The following is a 20,946-nucleotide window of genomic DNA, read 5'->3' as shown; positions in this document are numbered from 1 at the left end:
TCAAAAGGGGCTCAATGCAAAGAGAGTACAAGATTCCAGATAAGGGACAACCATGCCGAATTCCCCTCCTAATCCGCAAAGGTGAACAGAGACCATCATTGATTTTGATCAAGCTAAAAATGTGATTATACAATAAGGATACATATGAAATAAAGGATGCCCCAAAACCAAATTGCTTTAAAATGTGAAACAAATACTCATGATTAACAGAGTCAAAAGCCTTTTCTTGGTCAATAAAAAAAGAGACCGGTATGTTGTTGTTGAAATGCACACACATCCCACAGGTCTCGTACCAAAAAAATGTTATCATGCATAGATCTGTGCATAACACAGTACGATTGATCCTGATGTATAACTGTGCTTAGAACAGTCTTTACACGGTCAGCTAGCGTTTTGGCAAAAATCTTGTAATCTGTGCAGAGAAGAGTAATTGGACGCCAGTTCTGTATCAATTGCAAGTCGTTTTTCTTAGGGATAAGGCAAACAACTGCAAGTCGACAACTAAGGGGTAACAATCCCTCACGCAGACTGTATAAAAACACTGAGTGCAAAGCAGGACCAAGCATGTCCCAAAAGGTTTTATAAAATTCAGCTGGTAGCCCATCAAAACCAGGAGCCTTATGATCAGCAAGGCCATCTAGCGCAGTTTTAAGTTCACCAAGAGTAATGTTCTCATCCAAGACATGCCGTTGATGCTCATCTATCTGCGGTAAATTGGTCGTAATATTCTGCATTGCAGGCACATCATTGGGCTTAAAGGAAAACACATTCTCAAAATAAGACCGAACAAAATGAACAATCTCCGTATTATCACTAAGAATATGCCCATCACTAGCCCGAAGACTAAGCATTTGTAGGCCCGCCTTGGTCGTCTTCTCAAACTTAAAGAAATCTTTACAACATGTGTCTGAAGACAGGAAACCATTCACTCTCAGCCTGACTAAAGCACCAATACCATTTTCTTGAATTAATTCCTTAAGCAGCGTTTGTTTTTCAAAGAGGAGTTGACACCGTTTTTCATCACTGAGGACCTCAGCACCTTCCTGCAATCGTAGAATTTCTTGTTTCAAGGCATCAATACATAATTGTTTACTTTGAGAGCAATTGGTTTTGTATTGCTGACAGAAAACACGGATCTGCGCTTTAGCATAGTCCCACCACTGACAGAGATGTAGGAAACGATGTTGGAAATCCACAACCTTGTCCCAAAAAACCACAAAGGATGATTTAAAGAAAGGATCGCTCAGAAGTGAGGTGTTAAAGGACCAATACAGGGTGCGGCGTTTGAAACGAGGAAAAGAAAAGCACAGTTTTACCAAAGGATGATCAGAGAAGCCTGAAGGGACAATAGCCGTATATGTCACAAGGTTGACAGCAGAGTTAGGAATATAAAATTTATCAAGACGAGCAAGTGAAAGATGATTTAGTGAAACCCGACACCAGCTAAATTGCTGCAGGTTTGGGTGTTGTTGCCGCCATACATCGTTGAGGTCATGCCGCGAAATTATACTGGAAAGAGGCCTACTTGAAGCTGGATGTGGCTCTGCACTGTTCCTATCTAAAGTTGGGTTTAAAGTACAGTTAAAGTCACCCCCTAAGCACAACAACGTATCAGAAGAGAGGTGTCTCAGGAAATTAAAGGACTGATTAAAAAAAGTTCCTCTATCTGTGCTATCACTTGGAGCATAGACGTTAACAAACATAAATCGTTGCTGATTGTATTCAAGCTCTACAGAGGCTAGATAGCCTGGTACGATTTCCTTAAAGATGGGGGGGGGGGGGGGGGGAGACAGACAAACGTGAACTGACAAAAAAAGCAACACCCGCACTCACAGAATCTGTATTATTAAAAAACCAAGTGCCAATCAGCTGTTGCTGCCAATCAGCCATGCAGTCTGCAGTGGCACGAGTTTCTTGCAATAAAAGTACATCAATCTTTTCCCTCCTGGCTAATTGCACAGTTTGGGACCGACGCAGCTGACTGCGCCCACCATTAATGTTCAAGCTTGCTATGTTCATAGAAACATAGGCAGCAACACAGCCATTACAGGTTTAATTCTTTCCTTGCTGTGACAAGGTACCTCTTCAGTCTTTTCAGTGATTGATCAGAAATATGAAGGGCCGCAGATTGTTGTACAACTTCCTGAGCCCCACTAATGAAGGCGTGAGTATCAACGAAGAAATCGCAGATTTTCACGCGCTTTTTACGGTAAGTTTTTTGTAGGAAATCCACGATTTCAGCAGGAGGGACAGAGTCTCCAGAGACATGCTCCGATGAGAAGTCGGCCTCACCATCACTCAGTGAGGCAACGGAAGAACCCCCATCAGAGTCACAATCATTGCATTGAGAGTCCATTGCCGAGGCAACAGGCTCATCAACGCGACAATCTGAGACTTCAGCACTATCACCCTGCTGACCATGAGCTTGACAAGGCTCAGCTGCCTCAATGGAGGATTCGATCACAGACACATCACTAGTTCCTACACACTCACCACTCCCCACAGAGGGAGGGGTGGCACAATCAACACAAGCTTCAGCAGGGGACACACATGGAGGCTCAACCTCACATGGAGGTTTACCCTCAGAACACTGGAGAGACTCAGGTGATGTCTGGCCAACACATAAATTTTCAGCATTTATCACATTACCCTCAGAATATTCTGAAGGCAGAGGAGGCTGAGGGATTACCTCAACTGGAGGCAACTGCTGAGGAGGAGGTTGCGCTCCACCATTACCTTCACTAACCACTTGAGCAAAGGTTGGAGGACCGGCCAAGACCTTATTATCAGGCTCGTTGAGGTCGCTAGAAGGTGGGAGGGTTCTTTTCCTGGTTCTCTGTTTGTCTACAATGGGGTTTGCATCAGCACCATCCATACTGTTTACATCATCGACAACGATCTCAGTAGAGCCCTGCTGTTCATCACCATTCAGGCTAGTGACTCTATCTGTGGACTTTTTCGGGCACGAGTCCTTTAAATGACCATATTGACCACACTCAAAACAAACTAGAGACTCTGTGGAGACAAAGACCCGATAAGTGTGACCTTCGACCTTGAAGGGCAATACCGCATTTAAAGAGGTTACACCACGCGGTAAGATCATATAAACAAAACGACGAAAGGACATGACGTGTTTTAAACGGTTATTTTTCCCTCGTACAGGAACCATAGTAACTGAAGAGACGACAGAACCAAGTTTGTTTAGTTCAGTAACCAGGTCTTTGTTCTTAAGGAACGGAGGAGCGTTAGAGAGAGAAACCCGAACTGCCGGCGTGTCGAGTGGACATACCTGAACAAACACGTCGGGAGCAAAGAAAAGCCCGTGCTCGACTATTTGAGCAACCATGGGCACTGTGGAAACAAAGATTACCACGCGTTTATTCATGCGAGAAGCCGCTTTTACATTATCCAAACCGATTAACTCTCCGACCGCAAGGATAATGGCCTCCACATCGATTCCCGACGGAGGTGAGCAAACTAACCCATGCTTCCGGGTTAGCGCTTCAAGAGACGTGTAACGAGAGCTATCCGCCATCGTTTGCATGTTTAAACAAAGGATAAATGTATAAAGGGTTAATGAAGCCAAAAAGCTCCAGTAAACTAACGAAAAATAAAAATATTTACGAAAAAAGAAACGGAAAAGTATTATGATTTGTAACACGAGGCGAAAAAAACCCGAAGAGGGAACCGCCCTAAGGGGGAACCTTTACCGGTCTCACCACGTGTGCTCTCTCACTTTCTCACTCTCAAGAGGGGGGAGGGATGATAACGTGGAAGGGTGACACACAAAAGATGGCACAAGGTGAGAAGAGGTAAGGGGAGGGTAAAGATACAAACCACGAGCACGGAGCTACAATGCCAAGACACGAACAGACGCCATGACACCGCACCCAGCGCACCGACAGAGAGAAAAAGAGAAAAAGAACTGGTCCATGGGGACCAATTGGCACTCTAACCGTGACCGTGCTGCTTTGGCGAATTGGGCAGCAGGGAAGATTTGTATTAGGGAGTACAACCACCACGAAGAGGGCTGAGCGCAGTTGTATTAGCTACTGCAGTCACCAAACATCCTGACAGGTACCAAACGTAATTGGTTGAAACCATTTTTTCAGTGTTCAGCTGATAACGCATTCAGCCATGAGATGTCGATTCCGAACAGAATGTCTCCGAGATGACTATCACTCTTCAGACCAAGAAGGAACACCAACCATGAGGGGAACAATTACAGATCTGAGACACAAAATTGCTCTTCACGATAATATCAAAGCTGTTTAATGCATATTCACTTTTGGTCCTGGAAAGATGATGAATCGGTGTCTGATCAAAGCACTCAACATATGCAAACAGATTGCATCAAAAAGCCACCTGCGCATTCGTATTGTAATTGAAAAGGAGATCCAGAGGTTTCAAGGATAAGGAGAAAAAAGAGGAAGTATTGTGTGGAATCAAAGCCATGAAAGTGGCACAATTGAGATCCGACATTATTTACCGCAAAGGAAATTTATTTGTCCCGACAAGGAATGAGAATGTAAATAAATCCAAATACAAAACGATTGAGGTTCATTCTCTGTACAACGTCAGGTTGTTTCGCTCTCTCGCAGTCTCAATATATTAGAGCGTTCTATTTGCACGTTTCACGAGGTGTCTGTGAGTGACAGGTAACAGAGCTCACCTTGTCAAAAGTAATATTTAAAACCCACTCTTTCAGACATGCACTGCACATTTCACTCACAGGTAGTCGTGGCCAAGAGCGGTGTGGTGAATTGTAAGCAAATTGGGTGAATGGGAAAACGAACTGGAAAGACTAAATGTGACGGCTTTTTGGTTTGAATGCTCACTAAAGCTCACTGTGAAAGCTCACTAAAACGGTTTGAACCCACATTGTAAACTAGAACGGCACTCAGTAGAATAGCATGTTTACTGACATGTATTTTTGATGACAATTTTTCCTAGCGCAGGCATCTTCAATGTAGTTTATCAATCGATCTTCCCTAATTCCAGTTCATCTATCCCCAGAGCCGATATTGTATCTGAGGCCATAGCTACAGGTTTGTTTACACACCTTTTGGCATTACCTATTCCAAGCAATTCCTGTTTTGTAAACTACCAACGGTACCCGCCCTACAGGCGGGGCTTCAATTGGGAGGCCCAAATGAAAAGGCAAAATATCATAAATTGAAGGCTTTTATTTTATTTTAAACGATTTATATAAACATCCGTTAAATCATATCACACGCAAATCATCAAAATCTAAACAGTATTTGTAGAATTTCAATAAAAGCCACATCACTGTTCATATCGGTAAATATTATTCCATAGTGCTTGGAATCCTCCCTCCCATCACCCTTTATTGGACCATTTGGCTTCTATAGGGTTGGTTTTCTAAGGCTTATATCAAAATATCAATTTATATCAAATAAATCTTTTTAAAGTGAAAGCGCGATGACGTCACCACGTCACGCAGCACGAATGCGCGCCTGTGTCGTTGGAGGTATTGACTTATATAGGGTTAGTTTTCTAAGGCTGTAGGCCGCACCGCACCTTCGCTTGGAAAAACTGGAAAATTCGAAAATTGGAAAAATTGGAAAATTGGGGGGAAAATGGAAAAACATATAGCCTATTTTACTCCAGGGGGTCCCAGGATTACCCAGCCAAAATTTCGTTGCGATCGGTTCAGCCGTTTTTGCGGTACATGAGAACAGACAGACAGACAGACAGACAGACATTTGGTGAATTACAGTAAGATGTATGTTAAATATATATGGTGTATGTTTTTCCAAATAATTTTCCAGTTTGTATTTTAGGATGTGATTTACACGTACAGGTTAACGGAAATGATGCCCTCGGAGCTCTTGAAATTTTTGCCATTTTCGATGATAAAAAAGATTGAAGGATTTGCTTCTTTTTATCTGCTCCGCTGTGCCAAAAAAAGGATTTTTATATTGAAAAATGTTTATGGAATAGCATACGTGTGAGAATAAAGAAGATGGATCAGCACGTATAAATTATCAAGCCAATCTGTAAATTAATGATGTCATAATAGTTCACAAATTTTGCTAAATTTGTGTCGCACATCAACCTGATAGGCCGAGAGACAGGCCATATCACCATACTCAATTTGCCGAGAGACAATCTCCACCTGGTTGGCCATATCACTCAATGGTGAAGAATCGCTTTAAAATTTCTACGAGCCGGATCCGGATCCGGATGTTCACCAAAATTGAATCTCTTCTTCCTTGTCACACACACAACCTGTCCGACTAGTTTCGTCCAAATCCGTCCATAACTTTTTGAGATATTTTGTTCAAAAACGGACAGATATAGTTTAAAGTATATTCATGGATTGTGCTTCGATTCTGAAGCACATGAATGCATAAATTAAACCATAAAATCACAATACAGAATCACATTTAATCAAAATCATCCGTCCACAGCGTTTTGAGATATCCTGATATGTATCGTTTTTGGCCCTTTCTCCCAATGGTGAAGAATCACTTAAAAAATTAAATAATTCTCATATCCGAATCCATATTCAGATCTTCATCAAAATCGAATCGATTCTTCCTTATCAGACGCCCAACCGGTCCACCAAGTCTCGTCCAAATCCGTCCACAACTTTGGTGATATTTTGTTCACAAACGGACAGACAAACAGACAGACAAATATGGGTGAAAACATAACCTCCATCCACCTTTGATGGCGGAGGTAATTATTGCCACCTTTTTGTGGGGTAGCCTGGTGTTGCCTTAACGGTTAAGGTGGTTGGCTTGAGATCCCAGGGTCCTGAGTTCAAGCCCCCATCAGCCGTTGATCTAACACCACGAGCCTGTCATCCTTCCGAGGTTGGCAACGTGAGTACCAGGTTATTGGGAAGAATGAGCCATTCAGGTATCCTGCATCGGAGTGACGACTTATCCAGGATTGTGCCCAATAGCCAAGAAACACAGCCATATGCATCTGAAGATGAAAAATGGAGTGGTCACCATCATCTTGGTGTGGGGTTAAGAGGGAGGTTGGGGGCTGGGGGGAGTTCAAGCCCCTATCAATGTTGTTTTTGTGGGAAAGTTTTTTTTGTTTTTTTTAAAGAAATTGTTTGTTGTGGGAAGGTTTTTGGCTCAAGTCTTTCATTCACCGGCTGGCCAGGCCTGACGATTGGACGAGAGGTGAGAGGAATAAATTACAATTTGTTCAGGGTGCCACCGACAATTCGCGTCCTCTACATGAAAGACCCAGTAGTATCTTGTACGTCCACCAAATAATCTTAACAGACAGGACACACAGCTTCACATCCTTCTAAATGGATGGAGCAAATATTAATACATCAAGCTGCATGTGGAAACATCAATCCAAGGGTTCATACTTTGGTCAGGGATCAAACGCAGACTAGGTAGCTCAAAATGAAATAGCACTACCTGTGCACCATCCTCTAAGAATGACATTATGATTATCAACCAATAATATCAATAGCAAAACTATCAAAAACGATTGGCATTCAGACCTCCAATCTTTTACACTTACACAACAAGTCCATGTGAGTGACATTGAAATTGCTGCACACGATCAATCGGGAAATTGTCCGTCAAGATTGTATTGTGACGTCACAGTACACTCATGTAATTCCATTTAAAAAAACTCAAGATAGGTCTCAGACTCGACCTACATTTTAAGTGACATGAAAAGAAGAGGAAGAAGAGGCAGAACTAGAGGGCTCATTTTAGGACGAGGGGGAAGAAGAGAAAGAGGAGGAAGATGATGACGATGAGAATGATGATTCTGAAAATATAAAGAGTGTCCTTATGAGACATCGATAAATGACGTACCTTACTCATATCAGGAGAATAAAATACTTTGTCCAAAATTTATTTTTTGCATATTTTGGGGATTCCTTAATCACATTTTTCTATTTTTAAGGAAAATGATTGGCCAAATTTGTTTAGCTCTTTTTATTTATTTATTTATTTATTTTGCAACATAAATGTGGTGTATCTTCACGATAGATGAGACGGGACGTCTCACAAAATTGTCCAATAATTCCCATTTTTGCTCGGGGAGTTGGAAGAAATGGTATTCATGAAGTACGTACCCTGATAATCCTCAATTTGTCATTTTGGCCAAAATGTCAGAATCTATCATTTCATGGAAATACATGGTCATTCAATGTCGAAGAAAAAAAAGAACTCAGAAACTAAATAAGCAAATAGATTTAGACAAGTTCCTTCAATTGTTAGGACGCAACAAGTATGGCATGTGACGTCATTCGTAGAAGTAACTGCACAGTTGTGTGACGTCATTGGATGCATTGTGTGAAACCACCTATTGTGGAACAGAGTAACGATAATGTAGGAAATACAATTAAACTTGGAAATACAATTAGAATATAAAAGAAAAGGAAAAAAATTTTTTTTTTCTTTTTGTACACAAGATCGAGGCTCGTATAAGACCTAACATTAATCACAAAAAGACAAACTGACACATAAAACATAAGATAAATGGAGCGGGAGACAAGATGGGGAGAGAAAGGGAGGCACACAAGTACAACATTTGAGAGCAGGGACATCGGGAGATATGTGGGAGGGAGAGGGCTTGGGGGGGAGGATAAAACACATGAACACTGCCTGGACTTCCAGGAAAGAAGTCGGAATTTAAAAAAAGTGGATCTGGGGTGAATTAGCAGGGGTAGAAAAGATCAAGGTTTTGGATGGGGGAAGATAAGAGATGGTGGTGAACAGCTGTTTTAAAGACCTGGAGGGAGGATTGGAATTTATTAGAGTGAGGGAGTTTGTTCCAGAGGCGGGAGAAAAGAGGAATGAAAGAGTGAAGGTGAATAGAGAGTCTTGATTTTGGCAATTTCACCAGAAGAGGGTGGCTGGCAGATCTTGTGCGACCTGTAGGAATATTTGAGGGACAGAGCTAGGGGAGCAAGGCCGGAGAGGAGTCGGTAGAAGACAGAAAGACCACCAACCTGCCTGCGGTGAGTGAGTGAAAGGCCCTTGGAGTTAGCTTCATCGCGGGAGATTCCAATGATTCGGAAAGCGTTGGTTTCAACAGCGTGAAGCTGAGCTAGGTGTGAGGCAGGAGCACCGGCCCAGAGGGGAGAGCAGTATTCCATTGAGCTGCGGATGAAAGCCTTGTATATGGCGAGGAGCTCAGGGAAAAAGCACACGGCCCAGGGCACTGGCTTGGTGAACTTAAGCCTGAATAGAAAGGGGGGAGATGAGAGAAATCCATTCAGGGCCACATGTTGACTACGACTAGAGAGGAAGTCCGCAAGCCATGCGTGGAGATGTCCATGGATACCATCGGAGGAGAGTTTGGTGGGCAGAGTGGGGTGCCAGACCGTATTGAAGGCACGTGATATGTCAAGGGAGACAGCTCTGATTTCCTGTTTGGCATCGTGGACCTCCATCCATTGTTGAGACAGCAGAAGCAGCATGTTCAGAGTAGAATGACGTGGTCTGAATCCAAATTGATGATCCGAGATCAAGCCTTTGGAGAAGAGGAAGGATTTGATGCCTTTTTAAGGCAGTTTCAACTTTCTTCCTACTATGTAAACTTTTTTCAATGAACTCTAAAACTTCATTGCCAGGAATGCAAGAAATATGCCCTGAAGGCAGTTCCGACTCGAAGGTCATCATCGCTCCTTGATCTTCCCAGTCCCCAATGCTCTCCTCGTCGTCACTGTCTGGGATCTCATGATCTCTCCCCTTTGTTTTGTTTTCTCTGGGGGCCTCACCCTTTACCTCGTCATTACTTAAAACAGGCGTAGCAGAGGCTTCTGGCAACACAGATGAAACTTCCTCTGCACGCTGCCCCACTCGAGAAAGCTGTAGGAATGGAGGATTGTACTTCCAAGGGAACGAGGAGTTCATCCAGTTGAGGTGTTTCCTGCGAGGCATGCCTGTCGACTTCCCTCTCTGCGCACCTTGTGGATACAGAGGAAGTGCTCAACACCTCAATCTGTACAGGCACGACCTCGGCTGCTTGTATGATTGGTTCGTTTCGTATACTTTCTTCAACAGAAATGGACTCCACAGTTTCATTTGAGCATTCGGTGGTGTTTGTTCTTTGAGGAACTTCCACTGTGGATGTAGCTTAAATTGCCTCATTGCGAAGCTTCTTTGCAGTTGTTGTTGGTGCAGCTGGATGTACCATCTCCACAACAGACATCTCAGTCTCTTTTAACTCTGCCAAGTCAGGAGATGTCCCCGGATCAGTCGTCATTACCGCACTGGCTTTAGTTTTAGATATTCTGCTTCTCTGTTCACTCTTTGGCAGATCATTATAGCTGCACTTGTCAGCCAATCACATTCATGCTCTGGTACTTGAGGATGAGTACCTATTTCTTCTTCCATTTGCTCAGGTTCTGTAACGATCTCTATTTTTTCCAGAGCACCCGACTTTGTTGATCGTTTTGCCATGTCCTTATCAGTTGTAGCTTCAGAAGTATCAACATGATCACAATTCCCCTCATTTCTGGCTCCGATTTTCTCTTCTGTGCTCTTTTCCCTTTCCCTAACTTTACCATTTGCCATTGATCCATGTCTGAGGGTAAGCTAGGGCCAGGACACGGCACAGAAACCTCTGAAGTACTACTTCCGTCTTCCTTCGACTCTTCTGGACATCGAGGAGCAGGTACTTCTTTACTGATACCTGGAGTGATACTCTCATTTCCCTTTTGCTGTTCAAGGCTCCAAGGAGCAGACACTTTCTTTAAGACAGTGGGACAGTCTGCTCTCAAGTGATCCTTTGCCTTACAAATATGACAACAAGGCTCATCTTCTTCTTCTTATATCTGTATATATAAAAGAAAGTTTTTGTTTGTTTGTTTGTTTGTTTGTCTGCACGCACTAATCTCCTGAACGGTGAAAGATAGGAGGAAACCTCTAATACAAAAAATGTCGGGACGGGCCCCGGGAAGGTTATAGGCTAGGTGGCGAGGCCGGTCGAGGCCCACCTCGGCCGGGCTGGGCCCATTTCGCAATTAAAAGCTGAGCTGAATTATAGTAGTCAATCTTCTATGGCCACGAGTAAAAGCTGAATTATAGTAGTAAATTCATTCAAAAAGAACTTAAAATGTCGGGACGGGCCCCGGGAAGGTTATAGGCTAGGTGGCGAGCCGGTCGAGGCCACTTCGGCTGGGCTGGGCCCATTTCGCAATTGAAAGCTGAGCTGAATTATAGTAGTCAATCTTCTACGGCCGCGAGTAAAAGCTGAATTATAATAGTAAATTCATTCAAAAAGAACCAGGGCAACGCCGGGTGCTTTCGGCTAGTCTTATTATTATATATATATTAGAACGTTTTTGTTTGTTTGTTTGTTTGTCTGCACGCGCTAATCTCCTGAACGGTGAAAGATAGTAGGAAACCTCTGAAACAAAAAATGTCGGGACGGGCCCCGGGAAGGTTATAGGCTAGGTGGCGAGACCGGTCGAGGCCCACCTCGGCCGGGCTGGGCCCATTTCGCAATTAAAAGCTGAGCTGAATTATAGTAGTCAATCTTCTACGGCCGCGGTAAAAGCTGAATTATAGTAGTAAATTCATTCAAAAAGAATCAAAAATGTCGGGACGGGCCCCGGGAAGGTTATAGGCTAGGTGGCGAGGCGGGTCGAGGCCGCCTCGGCCGGGCTGGGCCCATTTCGCAATTAAAAGCTGAGCTGAATAATAGTCGTCAATCTTCTATGGCCGCGAGTAAAAGCTGAATTATAATAGCAAGACCTATGTACAGAAGATTAAATTCATTCAAAAAGAACCCGGGCAACGTCGGGTGCATTCAGCTAGTTAGTCATATAAAAGACCTTATAATTATTGTCTTCAAACGGAATGACAAAGGATCCCTCCAATTCCGTGTCATTGTACAGTTCAATAGAAACTTGTCTTTTAAAAGACAAGATATGACGTAGTGCAGGCTCATGACATCTGAGAGGCACAGGCCTATTGTGTGATCTTAGCACCCCCAATCACTCCAAGAATGGCACAGCCACATGATCAGCAATAAAGGGAGGCATGTTAGAGAGTATGATTGGTGTTCCAAGGCTCGAAAGTGGTTCTACTTGGACAAACAACCCTCCCACAACAAAGCCTTTCTCTATCACCTTATTCACTGCAGCCTCGGACTTAAGAAAGAACACAGCTCTTCCGTACATTTTAGAGGCTGCAACTATTACTGATGAACCTACCACAATAGACATTGCGCTCACATACGCTTCCATTTGGGTAGTTTGTCCCAACTCGCATCTCACGCCATGTTTCCTTGTCAAGGACTGAAACGGGTGTGCTTTGTTTTTCCCACCTGCACCAGAAGTGGTCGCAGCGACATCAGCCCATTTCGTGTGCATTAGCATAATTCAAAAATAATTAATTGTCCCTCTTAGAACCAAGGTAACAAAAACACGTAATTGATCAAATAACGCTCACTCACACACCTGCTCACCACAGTGTGCAAATTCAGCACACTAAATGGTGATTATACCAAAGAACAAAAGGATCACTAAGTACTTTAACGATAACGCAGCATATTAGGCGCAACTAGTCCCACACGGGCGCGGCCGCCGCGGCTAGGCCTGAACACAAAAAGGACGATTTAAATCAAATAAACGTCAAAATAAAACAAGAAAATGAACCAACTCGGTTCAGATAACCACAACAAAACAAAAATACAAACGAAAACGGAGGAGGATGAGGGAAGAAATGTTGAAAAGTAGCACAACTCGAGGAGAAGCAAAATGGCGTGGCGTAGTAGTAGTAGTAGTAGTAGCAGTAGTAGTAGTAGTAGTAGTCGGGGTAGTAGTAGTAGTGCTTTTGTTGGAAAGGTTACAGAGATTTGCGTTCAGAGCTCATGCAAGCTCAGGCAAACATATGTTCCCAGTTTAATGTCGCTCAATTCCTCATCTCTGCAAGTCCATGGTTTGAACTACAGTAGACAAGGTAGAGCATTTTGAAGTGAAAGCACTACCAAGACAGACAAGGGGAAGGTAAAGAACGCCAAAGAACACCAAAATAAGAACGCCAAAGAACACCAAAAAGAATGCCAAATAACACATTTATACAAATAAGAGCAAAATATCTTGTGGGGAGACCGTACAAAGTGCATCATTTATAGTCCAGGTTTCCTTAAACTTTTGAACAGTGTTACTATATTCTGCCGCCTTGTACTCCGAAATAATGCGTGAGCGTATTAAGCCCTTCAGCCATACAGAACTGTGTTCCACCACATCTTTCTCTATTTTTGCCTTCCTGGTTTTACATATTGCCATTTTTGCACAGGCTAAAATAAAGTTAACAAGGAGATCTCGTGACTTGCTTAGTTTCTTTACCGGGTGCCCGATGATAAAAAGTGTTGGAGAGAAGTGAAGCCAGAAGTGCAAGTGAAGATTTTTCATCAGTAAGAACACTGGTTCAAGACGGTGGCATTGAAGGTATATGTGAAATATAGTTTCCCTTTCACCACAAAAGCAGCATTCCTCTGGGAAGTTAGTGAAATGCCGCATCATAGATCCAAAGCTCAGTGCCCCATGTAGCAACCTCCAACTTAAGTCTGCCATCATTCTTGGCGTTGGGTAGAGATAGAGTGAATCCCAACGTGGATGAACAGTCGAAGGAAGTGGAAGAATCTCATGCCAGGGAGTATCTAGTCGGGTTGGAAGAGCTATATAATGGAGCGAGTGGATCACTAGCAGGTATATATTTTTCCTTGGTAGCCCACAGAACGACATTTCCACTGTGCCAGGGGTCTTACTCATATTGTTTGCAGGTATTGGCTGAGAGAGGTCGCAACATCGTGGTCGGATTTTAAAATCCATGGAGTTACCGATGGACATCTGTCCAGATCCATCACCCTCTTTGGGATTCTCTAGATATTCCAGACAATCGGGAGGCAAGGAACTTTTGACCTCTTCAAGTATCCTGGAGGGGATCCTGATTGTCCTCAGGCCCATTTTCGCTGCGAGCTCCTTGGGTAAAATAAGCCTTCTCTTACCATCGTTCAGAAGGTCTCCCTCTGTGGATATGCTACCAGCTGAGAGGCTCCTTCTTACTGAAAAGGAAGCCAGAGTTGGGCCCTGTAGAAGAGGGTTGAGAATGAGCGGTTCTTCTAACAGGTCCTTGCCTGGATAAGGAACTGTTATTTGTACGTCGACTGCATTCCAAGCCTTCAGCATTTCTTGATAAAAAAGAGGCAATGTAGCACTAGACAGGCTCCGAGATGTACTGATGAAAAGATTCCTTTTGTACCCAGGATTGAGCACTTTGCTGAAGAAGTATGATGCCAGTGAGCACCATTGCGGTGCAGGGTTCACATGTAGGTAACGTTGTATGGTCTTCAGCCTGGATGCGTGGTAGTGGCTTCGAAGGCAGGGAAAAGACTGTCCACCTTCTGCAAAAGGCAAGCTCAGAATGCCCAGTGAAACCCAGTGTTTACCATTCCAAAAGTAGTCCAGTAGCTTCCTCTGCATCTTAACCAGAAACTCCTCTGGAGTGCTTATGCAAGAGAGCCTGAATACTAACTTCGGAATTATAACCTGTTTAATAAGGAGTGTTTTTCCCCTCAGAGACAGGACTTTTAGTAGTCCACTCCAGTCTCTCAACTTTGCTTTGATCTTGTCCCCTAAAGTGTTCCAGTTAATGAGTGGTGAGGACCCATGGGAAGTGGACAAGTGCAGCCCCAAATATTTGATTTCATTGCGACTCCAGGTCAATTTCTGAAAAAGTGTTGGTAACTCCTTTACCTGCATTTGTCCAATTAGAAGCCCCGAGCTTTTCCTCCAATTGATTGTAGCAGACGATGCTGCTGAATAGACCTGCTGACAATCATAAACTATTTGCATATCCCTTGCATTACTGGCAAACACGAGAACATCATCTGCATATGCAGAAAGTTTGAGGTTGACCCTGTTGTGTGGCACCACAATGCCAGTTAGCCTTCTTCTCATCAAACAAAGGAAGGGTTCGATACATAGGGAATATAATTGGCCGGACAGGGGACATCCTTGTCTTATTCCTCTCTCAAATGGAAAGGGCGCGAGCAAGAAACCGTTGACTTTAACTAGGCATTCTGCCGACATGTACAACGTCTGAATCATGCCTACAAATCTCCTCCCCAACCCAAATGTTAGCAAGGTTTCAAACAGATACTCATGGTTCATCTGGTCAAAGGCTTTCTCCTGATCCAAGGAGAGAAATCCGACTTGAGTCTGAGTCATGTCCGCATACTGTATCAGGTCTCTGACAAGGGATATGTTGTCATGTATTGTCCTGCCTGGAATGGCATAAGATTGGTCCGGGCTGACTAATTTGGTCAGGACTGGTCCGAGATGGAGTGACAACATTTTAGCCATGACCTTATAATCCACACAAAGCAGAGACACAGGGCGGTAATTCTTCAAGTCTCTCAAGTCACCCTCCTTGGGAATCAAGACCAGAATCGCTCGACGCCAAGAAAGGGGCATTATACCTGTATCACATGCTTCCTGAGCTACGCTTAGGTAATCAGGTCCAACCAAGTCCCATACTTTTGTATAGAATTCACATGATAAGCCATCCATGCCAGGGGATTTATCTCTTGATAGGCTGTGCAGGGCGGTTTTCAATTCTTCCAGAGATAATGGAGTCTCCAGCTGCTCCCGGTCTTCAACAGAGGCTTCAGGAAGACTACTCCACAAAGTGCCACCTGCACCTGCGTCTGTGCTCTTCCCCGAATACAGCTGAGCGTAAAAGGCTCTAATTCGTTTTTGAACAATCTCAGAGCCATTGAGCAAGAGACCATCTTCTGCGAGAACACTCGCTATAGTCCTGAATTGACCTTTGCGTTTTTCCCCCCCTTTGAGATAATTCAGGACATATTCATCCTCAGAAATAAACTGCAAACGAGAGCGCACATACGCCCCTCGTGCTTTCACACGACTACATGCTTTAAGGGTGCTCTTTTTTTCTTGGTATGCCTGCAGTTCAGTAGAGGTAAGTGTGGCCAGGTGCTTCTCAAGGTGCAGCAGTTCCTCTTCCAGTCTTTTGATCCCTACCCAAGTGTTTTGCTCGATCCATACGAGTATTCCTGACACAGCAATTTCAATCGTACCTTGCCTACATCCCACCAGAATCCAAGTGAGCAAAAATCTCCTTTTTTATTCCTCCAGGCTTGCCAAAAATTCGAAAAGATTGACAAAAAGGCTTCATCCTGACTTAAAGCATTGTTCAGGTGCCACAAGCCAGGGCCTCGCCTTGTTTCCGCCAGGGAAAACTTAATCCAGGCCAAGTTGTGATCTGTGAAATGGGCAACTTTTATGCCAGAGTCACTGACACTCTTACACCAACGGTGAGACACGTTAATTCTATCGAGCCGGGATTGTGATATATGACCGCCTCTGATACTCGTATACATGAATGTTCTGTCTGTGGGGTGTTGTATGTGCCAAGTATCCCTCAAGTTTAACAGTGTTATGGTTTGTTGTAATATTCTTACAGAGGGATTATGCGGCTCCTGACCTATTCGATCAAGGGAGGGGTTTAGAGTGCAATTAAAGTCTCCTCCAAGAATTACACACTCTTCACCAGGCAAGGTGAGCATGAATCTCTGCAACAGGTTGAAGAAAATCCCCCTTGCAACTCCTACACAAGGTGCATAAATGTTGACGAAATTGACAACAAATTCTTCAAACTTAGATTTTATATGTAGCAACCGCCCCACACTGGCTTCCTTTACGACAAGTATTTCAGGTTTCCTCTTTGGTGAAAAGAGGGTAGGCACTCCACAAGATGTGTCCGTTAGGTGACTGAAAAAGGCCAAGCCTTCCCATTGGTTTTCCCATCGGGATGCAGCCTCTGGGGTCGTGTGGGTTTCCTGCAGAAAGGTTACTTCAAGTTTTTCCTTCACACAGAATGACAATACCTGGTGCACACGGAATGCATCCTTACAGCCATTGACATTCAATGATCCTATTCATAAGTTTGATGTCATTATTGTATTGAGAGTTTTGTTTCTGTGAAATTCATCCTCCTAAACGACTTTATATTCAGGCCCGTAACTCAACAACTTTGCTAGAAACTTCCTGACTCTGGCTTGTTCGGCCGAGCCTGAAGTCCTTGTTTTATGTCCGTCTCTCCTTAGTACATACAAGGAATGCACTAGCAAGTCATAATCTTTCTACTGTTTCAGCGCATTGTCCACTTTCTTCCTGCTATGCAAGCTTTGTTCCAGGAACTCGAGTATCTCCTGGCTGGGGATGCAGGAATGGCGTCCTGCAGGTAGGTCTGTCTCTAAACCAGTCAGTGACCCTTGATAGTCTTCCCCATCACCAATACTCTCCTCATCATCGCTGTCTGGAGGTTCAAGATCCTTCTCCTTTGGTGTACTTGTACAATGTGTCAAGTCTTCTGCCATGTCGTCTCTCAAGGCTGACTTGGCATAATCTTCTGGCGCAGAGGAACGCTCCTTTGGCTCTGATGCGGCGGACGTTGCTTCACCTGTGGGAGTGGATGCCTCCTCCTCAGTTGGTATAGGAGATCCAACCTTTTGGGGTGGTAAAATAGAGACGTGCTCAACTATTCCCCTTTCTGCGCCAACAGTGAGTGAAGTGACATCACCTGCGATGTCGGTCAGTGCCAGCAACTTTATTGATGCTTGTGTGTCTGGTTCCCTCTCTCTGTCTGTCCCACCGATGAATGCTACTTCAGAATCCTTTGAAACTTCGGTGTTAATCCTTCGGTTCAGAACTGCTCTTGTAGATGTTTCAATCCCTGGTTTATTTTGAAGCTTCGTTGCAGTTGTTATTATTGGATGTATTTTCTCAGGAGCCAACATCACAGTATAGTTTGGCGCTGTCAAGTCAGATACCTCTAGGTTGTTTGTCTTTACCGTGCTGGGTTTACTACCTGATGGTCTCCCTTCCTGTTCATTCTTCAAACTGTCTTTGGGTGGATCTGAGAGAGAAGACTCTCCATATCCTGTCGTTTGATGAATAGTTTCCTCTTCTTCTTCTTCTTCCATTTCTTCAGATTGGGTTACCACTCTTTTCTCCTTCAGAATACTAGGCTTTACAAATCCCTTTGACACATTACTTCCCGTGTCATCCTCAATTGTACCAGGGTGTTCCGTGGTCCCATCCTCTGCGGGTTCTGATTTCCTCTTCTGTGCACTCTTCACCTTCCCTGCTCCCACTGCCTGCCATTGATTTATGGCAGCAGAAGAGATGGGATGAGAAGCTGGTATATAACTTTCTTGAGGGTCCACTGCCCTCGAGCACAAAGGAGCAGCTGCCTCTCTTAGGATACCTTCAGTGACGCTGGGATCCTCTCGAGGCTGATCTGGACGTTGAGGAGCTGCAACCTCTTTAATGATAGTGGGGCAGTCTGCTCTCCTGTGATCCTTCGCTTTGCATACAAAACAACAGGGTTCGTTTGTCATATAAAACACCCTGTAATTCTTTCCGTCAAAAGGAATAACAAACGACCCCTCACATTCAGCATCCTTTCCCAATTCAATGGATACTTGTCTTTTAAAAGACCAGACATGTTGTAGGGAGGGCTCATGACAGCCCAAAGACACAGGCTTGATGGGTGATCTCAACACTCCCAGTCGTTCCAGGAAAGGCACCACGACATTGTTCGGCACGTAAGGAGGTATATTATATATAATTATCCTTGTACCAAGACTTGAGAGCGGCTCGACTTGTACAAAGAGTCCTCCCACACTAATCCCTTTCTCAATGGCTTTGTTTGCTGCAGCCTCCGAGTTAAGAAAGAACACAGCTTGTCCATACATTTTCGAGGCTGCAACTATCGTTGCTGGATCAACCACACGAGCGAGTGCGTTTACATAGGCCTCTATTTGGGTGATTTGTCCCAACTCGCATTTCACCCCGTGCTTCCTTGTTAACGTCTTAAACGGGTGGGCAGGGCGGTTCCCACCTGCACCAGAGGTAGTAGCGGCCATCCTTGCCCATGTACCATCCAGAGGCATGATTGCTATTAACGGTATATTTCCCGTCAAATGAAAATTTTTAAAAATATCAATGAGCTCGTTCGCGAGCTTTTGCTTATCTTCGCACGACCGGACAGGTATGCTGGTGATTAACTCAAAAGGATAATCAAATGTGCATTGAGCAAATAACTTATCGGCTTAATCGCCAAAACTATGCAAATATAGCACAGAAAGTCAAGGGTGATTAAGCAAAAACAAGGAAGTCAAACAGTTTGTGATACGCCACAAATCGGGCGCGGCAAATCTAGTCCCACACGGGTGCGGCCGCACGCCGCGGCTAGGCCCGAACGCAAGGGACTAATAACTCAAACGGGACGTCAAAGTAAAGTAACAAAATGAACCAACTCGGGTCAAATAACCCAAATAAACCAAAAATACAAACGAAAACGGAAGAGGATGAGAAGGAAATGTCGAAAATAGCATGGCTCAGGGAGCAGCAAAATGGCGTGGCGTGGCGTGGTAGTAGTAGTAGTAGTAGTAGTAGTAGTAGTAGTAGTAGTAGTAGTAGTAGTAGTAGTAGTAGTAGTAGTAGTAGTAGTAGTAGTAGTAGTAGTAGTAGTCGTGGTAGATGGTTTGTTTGGAATAAACACAGAACGATTCAAAGAATTGTTGTTGACACATCTAATGCCACACTTCATGTCGGAATGATTGACAAAGCAGCTCCGTTTGCAGATTTAACTCCAGTGAGTCATGTAGCGCAAGCAACTCAAAGGTAACAAGAACCCATAACAGCTGTTTGTGAAGTTGTGTTTCAACAGAAAGGTGTGAAGTTGTGTTTCAACAGAAAGGTGTGAAGTTGTGTTTCAACAGAAAGGTGTGAAGTTGTGTTTCAACAGCAAGGTGTGAAGTTGTGTTTCAACAGAAAGGTGTGAAGTTGTGTTTCAACAGAAAGGTGTGAATTTAACAACTTTGCCGTCGAATAAGTAGTGAAAATCTCGAATCATCAATTGACAGTAATACCTTTGGGATCTACTTTATCCTTTAAGTTTTTATAAAGTTATTCAAACGAGCTCCACCATTTTCAATTGTAAGTGTAAATTGAACTCGTAGGAAGATCATTAACCATAAACTCTTACAAGATGAAAACTAAGAGCCTTGGTGTGGGATTTTGTGGGAACTTTTGGAACACTCCTCCAAGGATCCATTCGGCAACAAGGTTATGAAACATGTTATATAAAAGTAAATAAACCGTATCATTTTTCCGAGCAGAGTCAACCTGATATTCCCCAAATTGCACATCGGTAACAGCATCGTTGGTCGAGCTCACAGCAGTTCAGTGGAGTATAGCCAATGATTTGAGATGGTGCAGTAAACAAGAGAACATTCTTATTACCGCATAGTCTGGCTTCTCCGTAATCAATGTTCCATTCAGCGAATAATGCATCTCCACGTATCCCTGTGGGAGCAGGCCCCTGGAAAACAAACGTCAGAAAAACAAAGATTTAGTTTATCAAATTGCTTTGTGGATTTAAAGCTTTTATAACTACAACACATCACATCGTTTCGAGAGTAATGTTGTCCTTCCGAACATTCTGTACCGATGCGACTCTCATTTTTAACATTTTTTGCACCACTTGGACACGTGCACAATCTAAAGACTTTCAACCTGACTTCATCTATGGGGACAATAAAAATAAACCTGGACAGCAACAATTATTTGAATACACCTGCTGTTTTTACCCTGCGCTTGCAAGCAAAAAGTGGGTTAAGCGATCGGGTGCGTACGTACCTACATACGTCACACGTACCTGTCTGCATTTTAAAAATTCTTTTTTTTTTATCCATATCAACTGTTCGTGCGATTCGCCCAAATTTTCACCATAGTTCATGTCTTCTCGGGAAGACTTTTTTTTGGTGACAACTATGACGTCATAGGTCACATGGTAATGGCGCCGTCTTGGAAAAACCCAAAGACTTTGGGCCTCAAAATCTCCAAAACTGCTCCATTGAAAAAATTGAAACGTGGCTCATTGTAAA

General features: G+C 43.7%; 1 protein-coding gene across 1 annotated transcript in view; it reads right to left on the bottom strand.

The window, feature by feature from the left end:
* LOC137423810 (disintegrin and metalloproteinase domain-containing protein 12) overlaps nt 1–20,946 on the bottom strand; it is a 974,424-nt gene that overhangs the window by 512,344 nt on the left and 441,134 nt on the right. The window contains exon 4 of the mRNA XM_078773544.1: nt 20,303–20,381. Within this exon, the coding sequence (XP_078629670.1) occupies nt 20,303–20,381 (79 nt within the window). The remainder of the gene's footprint in view (nt 1–20,302; nt 20,382–20,946) is intronic.

Source organism: Myxine glutinosa, chromosome 3 (assembly GCF_964187855.1).
Source record: "Myxine glutinosa chromosome 3, kmMyxGlut1.1, whole genome shotgun sequence".
NCBI lineage: Eukaryota > Metazoa > Chordata > Myxini > Myxiniformes > Myxinidae > Myxine > Myxine glutinosa.
Note: the sequence above shows the minus strand (reverse complement) of the source record. Positions and strands in the feature narration are given on the sequence as shown.